Source organism: Chaetodon auriga, chromosome 4 (assembly GCF_051107435.1).
Source record: "Chaetodon auriga isolate fChaAug3 chromosome 4, fChaAug3.hap1, whole genome shotgun sequence".
Classification (NCBI taxonomy): domain Eukaryota; kingdom Metazoa; phylum Chordata; class Actinopteri; order Chaetodontiformes; family Chaetodontidae; genus Chaetodon; species Chaetodon auriga.
The window spans coordinates 16,747,067-16,756,103 of record NC_135077.1 but is presented as its reverse complement, the minus strand read 5'-3'; the positions used below and the strand labels follow the sequence as shown (position 1 = coordinate 16,756,103).

Here is a 9,037-nt window from a genome sequence, read left to right as displayed (position 1 = left end):
AGAATCTGCTCAGTTGTCAGCTGATGTGTGCTTGTTTGAGATTAGCTCAACCATCAGCCCATGATGCCAACATGCACGGACATTCATAGTTCCAAGAGGATTCATCAGAGGTTAATATTTGTGGTTGCGAGTGAAATGTCTTGAGAACTATTCAACAAAAAGGTGTGCAGACATTCATGCTCCCCTCAGGAGAGACTATAATAATTTTGGTTATCCTCTGACTTTTCATCTTGCTTTGATTTATGACCAAATACCTGAAAACTAATGAAACTCCATCACTAGCTTCAGCTTTGTGTTTAGTGCAGACCTGCTCAGGGCTCTTCACTCTGGTCAACAAGAACCTTTTTGCTGCACATCTTCTCTTTTCATCCTCTATCTCTTTCATTTCCTGCTTTGTCATTCGTCTGCTTATTATTCTTCCCTTCTTCCACTCAAGTGCCATGTTTGCTTCTTTCCTGGCGGGGAGATTTGTCAGGACGCTGCCATGTGTTTTCTCTTACAGATGATGGGTTTTCAACACACAGCACACAAACACAGACTGACTGAAAAGACTTGGGAATGGGACTATTATTGCATTAGTGAGCGTAGAGGAAGCTCCAATTCATGTAGGCAGTATCAGGTGTCTGCACAGGTTTTTATTTATAAAGTCCTCTCTCAGGGGGTCTCATCTGAAGTGCCTGAGAAACCGAATCTACAGTTATTGACGTTGACTATTACAAGGCTTATTAAAATTATTGATCCGTGTGTGTCTGTTCTATCTCTGAACGTTCATCCTCCTCAAGCTCCATCCCTGCCATTGGCTGTTACCATGGCAACACGCACAGATCCTACGGTGGAGAATCAGAGATGTTTGTGGGTCGGTTCCTGTCTGTCTGTATCAGAGCGCACATGTGAAGTTCAGCTCACATTAGGATGACTGTGTGTTTTTTTTAAAGAAGAGGAGGGATGAGTTTCCTCCGCAGAAGGACGGAGAAAGTAGAGTAGGTCACGTCCCTCTACCCTCGCCTTCCTTTCTCTTGTACAGTTTTGGCTCAGTGAAACCTCAAGGGGACATGATGCAGGCGCTTTCTTCCCTCTCCCACACACAACAGCATTTGCAAAAATCATGACAATGGATTTTCTTATCAGAACAAGATGGTTGCCTCGTTGGAAAAACCCTGACAAATCACTGAACTGAGGCCATGATGCTCACTCTCTGTTCAGGTTTAAAGAGAAGGAACATGACAGCAGTGAAATTGTGTGGCTCACTGATGTGTGTTTAATAGTTTTTTGGACAACAATGGAGCTCTATGGCACAAAGAAAGCACAGATAATACTTCACAGCATCAGGACACTGATGGTTTTGGTCTTTTCATTTGATTTAACGACAAGAAAAATAAAAAAAAAAGATCACCAGAGTTAGCCATTCAACAACAATCATTATTTCAGTTAAATGCTTAACTCTGATCTGCTACTTTTCCTCTTGACTGCAGCTATTTAAGATCAGATGGGTTATTAAGGTGATAGAAAGATTTCTGGCCCTTAGCCTTAATTTGATGTTTTCTGGGCTTCACAAAAGTGGAAATCCATGTGAATCCATTCAATTGCATTCACTCAAAACCACAGAAGTGAATCTCATGGTGGAGCTGGAGGAGACGTCAGCTGGATCATCCATGTCAGTCGGCCTCTTTCTCTGGGCACCATAGATATCTGCTCGGTGCAGGTCCAACTACATGATGAGATGTTTCAGTCTTGACCAAAATGGTGGAATGACTGAGTTTGCCATGCCTTGAGGCATGGCACTATGGCTTTAACTGTATGTTTCTCAGTAGATCTAATGAAGACTGTCTGTGGAATATCCATGTTCAAAACCTACGCAAATAAGAACAATTACTAAATAAATAAATAAATATCCAGGAGAAGGTCCACTGTTTAGAGGGAACATTTTATTAGGGTTTTTTTACTCCATTCATTTCAAATGTAAGAACACGTAAAAGACAGAAATGTTACATGGAAGGCACAGCCACATTAACAGCCAGAGAGATGACTGACTCCATCATATTGTTTACGCGCCAGCAGCAGCACCCAATCTAAGGCAGACATTTCATCACAACTAGCATGTGCTTTTAACTTCTTGCAGTTGGACTCCACATGATTGTGCAGATTAAGCGTCACAGTTGGTTCTGTGCGTTTGATTGTGCAGTAACTTGGCCTTACCCACCCCCTCCTTTTCACTCACAGACAGGAGGATCGTTCTAAGAAAGCTCCCTTCACTTGTTTCCTCCTGAAGTGTGATTCAAACACCTCACACTAATCTAAGGAACCAGGAAGAACAGAGTGGATCAAAGCCTAGAGGAGAACCATTTGACTACATTGTGTAGATGCATCTGTCTATATACAGATTTTGTGTGCCTGCACATCTAAGAGTGACAAAGGAAAACTGCAGAGGTGCAGTAGGTAGCACACAGGCGAAGAACATCTCATATCTGTCACCCACTTCCCATTTCATTCTTTGCAGCGTTAACACACTTTTGCACTTAAATGTTCCTATGGTTATTATGTTTTGAAGAATTCAGTGACAAAGAAAGCCTTATTTACAGCAGAAACATGTAAATCAGTACCATCCCTTTATCCGATGTGTGTTATGCTTAAGTGTTTGAAAGAGAGCAGGAGATGAAAGCAGCACAACAGAGCCAGCAGCACATTTAGCAGGAGAAGGTTAGATATTGTAAGTTATGAGTTATAGCATTCCACTTGTTCGTTTACACCAGTAGTTACCACAGATAGGCACAACTAATAACAGTAATTGCCCCAATGTTTTAGGTAAAGCTTGTGTAAAAATTTGACTGGAAGTGAAACAAATAATGTGCAACCACACTATGATTCATTCATTAAACAACAAGTCAACGTCGACCCAAATCTCCAGTAAAAAGCTCAGTAAGAAGAGATCCTGACTGAGAGAGAAAAACAATACAAAATAAAACACTGGTAGTGCTTTGGTGCCATGACTTCCAGTTTATCAGCTTCAGTTTCCACCACACATCCATCCAGACAAAGTCACAATTACACACACACACACACACACACACACACACACACACACACACGTATACGAAAAAAAAAAAAAAAAACTACCTACAGTATCTATCAATAGTTTGAAGCATTGTATCGGACAGTGGAGAAGTTCGGCTGTGCTTTCTCAGTATTCCCAGAGGGTGGCGCTGTCCAGGGAGTCGGCGCTGGCCTTTAGCCCTCCAGCATGGTCTCCTTTAAGATACTTCCCCCCCACGGCACAAATGGCCATCTTGTTGAGGTCACAGAACTCAAACAGGAACTGGACAGGTGTGGAGCTGCTGCACACCACGGCCGTGTCGTCGCCAACACACCAGTACTTCCCCTGGGAGTCTGGACAAACAACACACACTTAATGAAGGCTGACTCACACTCAGTAAAGTGCTGGGTGATGTGTTGATGCGGTCAAAGTAGCTGGTTAAATAATCAAACTGATTCTCACTGCATTTAATGTCTCAGTTGCGTAATGTTAAAGGAGTATTTCAGCACTGCAAAGAAGATCTTTTCATAAAACTGGGCTGTCTGTGCCTTAGACAGATGGCCTGGTCACATATTACAGCTAAACGGTGCACTAAAGTATGTTTCTGGAAACATCTGAGGTGTGAAATGAGCAATGCACAAACAGAATCTTGATTCATGTTTGATCAGCACGGCCTAGTTTGACAGTTTGACCTGAGTTTCGTGTCATTAGCCGGCTCACTCTCAATCTCGCAAATTAGCAGCGCGCTCTGGGTTCAGTCAACGTGGATCGAAGTTTAATACTGTTCACATACACACACACTGTAACGATACAAAGCTGGTTGATAATTAGTATTTTCTCTTTAAATGTTATCTGCAGCAGACTATATTGATGCATGGTTAAGTGATAATTTGACTGATTGCAGATGACTGACAGTTGTTCATCATGAGATGTTCAAAGCATTGATTTTCTCTGAAGAACAGCAGTTAAACAGGGCTGTCTTAAGATCTATTCTTAATGTGCATGCGCATAGGATAATGTGAATCTGATATAGTTTCCATAGTTTCTAGTATGTTAATGCTGTGTTTAAAGTCACTGTTTGGGATTTGAACATTTCTAACTTTAGCACCCCCAAGTGTTAGCATCAAAAAAGACACTCTGGTAAATCTGATTTTTTGCACAATCAAAAATATCGGCCATCAGGATGCCAAACGATGCCATATTCACATAGTTTTCTACACAGCGGGTTTTAATTTAACCAGTTTAAGATGTTCTGGAAAATTGCCAGCAGTCATTATTCAGTCATTATGTTTTTGTCTTTGATTCATTGCCCACCTTTGAGGGAATAAGCTCCGTTGTTGAATTCCAGCTGGAAAACATCGTACGATGCTCGGTTGGAGTCAAGGGTCGCTGTTCCGGCTTTACGGGCCCCGATGAAACCATGCTCCCCACGAAGGACGATGATTGGACGATTGATAAGCTTCATCAGGAACTGTTCAGCCTCCCCTGAAGAGACAGGCTGATTAGGGCTGTGCCAACAGATCTGGGGTTGTCTCCAAAAGGGTAAGGGTTCATATTGAAGCTTGTAGCCCACAGACATACAAGGGCACTAAGATTGTCTGAACTTGAAGATGCTTTTAGATCTTTTCTACTTAAATTATCGAGAGCACTTGTAATTAGTTATTTTCCACTAATGCTCCTTTGTCCTGAATCCACCTCAGTTCAGAAACATCAGAAACGTCACTGACCTGCATTGTCGACAGTAGCAGCTAGCTGCCCGTTCTTCTTAGCAATCACATATTTGCCATTAGCTGCACGCACACACACACGACCATCACGCCACTCCAGTTCAAAGAAGCTGTTGGCCGACCTGTGACACACATGATAACGAACTCACCGAGCAGACTGTGAAGGATGAGCATGCGTGAACTTAAGAGTGTGTGATATTCAACATGATGTATGTGTGTGTATGTGTGGTTACTTGGTGGAGGCAGTGCTCTGCAGTCCACCACTTGCTGTCAGAGTCCAGTATTTTCCCGCAGAGGTTCTGAAGGCACACTTCCTGTCCTCACGGCTCATCTCCATCTGGAAGACTTCCTGGTCCCCTTCCTCATCCTGATTGGCTGACAGGTCCATGCCTAGAAAAGTGGGGCAGTCTGGTGTCAGTTTTCATTTGTCTCTGGAGGTTTTTCTCCTTGTCTGAAACTCTTCTACCCTCTAATTCATGAAGTTCCCCAGATAGACTCTTAAAGGGACAGAACATGCTGAGCTCCTTGAGCCCAGCTGGGAAAGGTGTGGCCTACAGGTTTGTTGTATTACTGCACAGATGCAGGGGGTGTGCAAGTCCTGAAAGGGACTAAGTGAGGGGAGGGGAGTGATGGTGAAAATGATAGCAGAACAGCAAAAAAGCAAGTTTTTCCACATAAACAATATTGGATTCATTATTAATTACAAGTCTGAATTGTTGGTCCAGTTAAAGTGTGGTACTTAGGCCTATGCATTAAAAGACACGTTCTCAGTCATGTAACAACTCTAGTAAAGCGGTATATATTGGAGGCAGCAGATCAAGCTGTAAACATAACACTGACATATCATCACCTTATAAAGTTGACATGGCGAATGTGTTAGAAACCAGCTGTCTACAAAGACATCAGCAGCAACATCAGTATTCCTTTGGAGTCATGTTCCTGGACACCTGAGGAATCCAATATAGTCCAATATTCATTCTACTTTAAGCTTTATTTTGGTCTGCACCACCTCCTGAGGTAAATATCTGGCTCTTTTGGTGCCACCACTACGTTCACCAGGCTGTCGTTAACTTGCTAACTGTGTGTGGGTGCTGGACAGGGGGATTATCAGAGCTTTGTCACTGAAAACAGTTGCCTGCTGCATCTGAAGATGAAGAGAATTGAATAACAGGAAAGTTGCGGGTCCTGAAATCAAAACAATGAGCTGCAAGATGCTAAAACACTCCGTACGGCTGAGCGGAACTCAGTCGATTCGTCACAATGAGTGACACCTTTCATATTACAGGTAGTCATTTGACCTATTTTGGATATAAAGCTACTGATTACTGCAGCTTTTACACAGCTTTGAAAGAAAGGTGTTCAAAGCAGAGACTGATAAGACCTACAGTTTTCTTATAAAGACGTGAAACATAGACTTGTTTCAAATTACTTAATTTCTCCACCATCGAAGTGGCCTGAAAAAAAGAGCTCTTGCTCTTCATTAAGAGGCTGACACAAAAACCTATTTTTTACAGTTGGCCAAGAAAATGCCTGTGAACACCCACACCGAGAAACACAGGTGGTCCTTTAAAAATCCCATTTGAATGTGTGGTCAACACTATCTCCTTGGCGTCGCTGCATGTGTGTTACCCCACTGTCTTGGATGGCATAACTTCAGTGACAGACCAGGTCACAAGTCACTGCCCTACAGTGACCTCATTTAGAAAGATGATCTTTCACAATCCATCTCTCCTGGAATGCACACACACACACACACAGACACACACACAGACACACAGACACACCCACACACCATTTCTGCAATCAATAAACTGCATGGGTAAACTATGCTGTCAATGATCAGTCCCATGTGCATGGCTCACAGAGTGAGATCGAGTGGCGACAAGACAAAGGTTTTCCTGTGGCATAAAGGTCTACATTCAGCAGGACTGCCTGAGTCACACCTCCCTCTTTGTCGTCCGTTTTCTCTGCCTCTCCTCCATTTTATCCCTTTTGTCTCCTAAACAAATCCCTCCTCATTTTCTGTCTATTCCCAGTCTATTCTAAGATAAAGAATGATGGATAACTGCAGACTGAAGCTGACCCTGAACCAGCAGCCACAATGCAGGGGTAGAATTACTGCAGAAAAATGTTAAGCAAGGCAAAGAGTGGCCAAAAAAAAGGGGAGGGGGGAGAAAGTGAGAGCAATGATAATGAAAAACACATGGTGTGAGGAAAATGAAGTCACAGGAGTCTAATTCTTGTTCTGCACTTTCTCAAACACAAATCAAGCAACAGCTGCATCTGGTGTGTGCCCAGTTATGCGGTGACTTCATCTGTGTGGTGAAATGGGATTTTTCTCTCCGGCTCTGTGCTGCTGCAGAGTCTCACCTTGCCTCGTGGAGACGTTTCTCTCGTTGCCCGCAGTCACCACGACCTGCGCGTGGCTGCGCTCCAGGCCAAACAGTTCATCCTTCCCGACCCGGGTGCTTTTCCCAGACTTCATTGTGCCGGTGGGGCCCACGGGCGCCAGGTAGCGGCCGTTGCAGTCGCGGAACGCCACTTTTCCGGAGCGGAACTCCAGCATGTAGCCGGTATCCTTGTCCGTTTTTGTGGAAAGGGTGCCATCGTTGCGGAGGAAGCGGTTGTTAGATGTCTCGAGGTGGTAGCGCTGGTCACGATAGACCAGTGTCACAAGCGAGTCGAACCCCCAGGGAATATCCCGGTTTATGGATACCTCCTGCGCGCTCAGGTGGGCGAAGCGTTTGCGCGCAAAGCTGTATAGGTTGACCTGCGGATGCACAGCCAGGTGCACGCTCCATTTCTCTGCTGGCGAGGCAGTTTGCGCAAAGCAGGTGATCCGGTCCTCGCTGCCGCCGAGGTACCGGCCATAGGGCTCGGACTGCAGAGACCACCGCCCGTCTTCGTGCGCGGTGATGACGAAGCGGCAGTCCTGGCCGCGCGTTTCGCTGTCCGCGGTAACGTTGCCGTCTTTGTCCGTGGCGAGGTAGCGGCCCAGGTGGGAGAGGAGGAACACGGCGCTGCCGTCCTCGCCAGTCTGCTCCAGGGTCCAGGTCTGCTTCTTCTTCAGGCTGCTGGCCGAGGCATTGATTTTGAAGCCGAAAGTCTCCGCCGTCAGATACTTCCCTGCGCTGTTGATGAGCCCCAGAGGGATCTGCAGCAGGTCCCCGTCGGCGCCGTTTGCGGACATGATTGCCGTGTGTTAAGAAGAGAAAAGAAAAGAGATGCTGTGCTTGTTTTAGAGAGAAGGACAGACGGACAGGAGAGGGAGTGAATGTGGGGGTGTCTGCGGTAGAGAGAGAGAGAGAGGGAGAGAGAGAGAGAGAGAGAGAGAGCCACTCTGTGCTGACTGATGATGATGATGATGATGAGTTTCCCCTGACTGCAAATCCAGACTGCCTCGCTGGAGCTGCAGGAGTTGCAGGACAGGGAGTTTTGCAGTACACGCCCCAGATAGAGGCAGAGGAGCTGGAGGCAGATTACTGCAGTTTTGTCAAACCACGCAGCCTTGTTCACCTACACACACACACACACACACACACACACACACACACACACACACACACACAGACCCTATATACAGTATCATCCAATCATTATTAATAACTATTTTCCTTCACATACTTCCCCCTACACTCCCTCCCTCTAATTGAGATCTGCTCACCCTCACTTCCACATGGATAGAGCCATTCACCAACTCACAGAACAGTGTTTGTCTTCATGGCAGGGCTTGCGTGCTGGGTTTGCTGTGAAGACATTGAGGCAAAGTTTTTCAGAATGAGATTATCTATGTGCGGCCAAAAGTTCGTCTGTCAGTCCATTCACTTTCACTTTTGTGCGCTTTCGGCCTGTCTGTGGACATTTCCCTCTCCCTTATAGTTACAATTAAGCAACAATGCTACAGCATAGGACATCTGAGAGTGCTACCAACTTTGTGTTCTGGAGTTTGAGTTTCCTTCTTCAACATGACATTAATAGGCCCCATGCACAAAGCCAGGTTCATAAAGACACAGTTACTGTTGTTTGCCTTTAATTGCCCCTGCTGACATCTTGTGATGGAAACATGCTGTAGGATGAGAGGGTATGTCTGCTAGCCTATACCCCCCCATGCAAAACCAAATGCAAATCAGATGCCCAACATGTGTGTTTCCGTTACCAGCTGCAGTCGTTTCCTGATGTTGTGATTTCACCCGTTTCCACCCGATGGTCTGGTCAGGCCTGCCTGCCTCTTCTGTCCTCCTCCACCACCCTCTGTCATGACTCCTGCCTGCACATCCAC

General features: G+C 45.2%; 1 protein-coding gene across 1 annotated transcript; it reads right to left on the bottom strand.

Annotated features, from left to right (window-relative positions):
* Positions 1–1,905: 1,905 nt before the first annotated feature.
* On the bottom strand, positions 1,906–8,169 carry LOC143319696 (fascin-like). Its single transcript, XM_076728840.1, has 5 exons — positions 7,129–8,169; positions 4,992–5,148; positions 4,759–4,880; positions 4,346–4,516; positions 1,906–3,384 (listed from the first exon to the last, which is right to left on the bottom strand). The coding sequence occupies exons 1-5, from the start codon at positions 7,946–7,948 to the stop codon at positions 3,179–3,181; spliced, it is 1,476 nt and encodes a 491-aa protein (XP_076584955.1). The 5' UTR covers positions 7,949–8,169; the 3' UTR covers positions 1,906–3,178.
* Between the last annotated feature and the right edge of the window lie 868 nt (positions 8,170–9,037).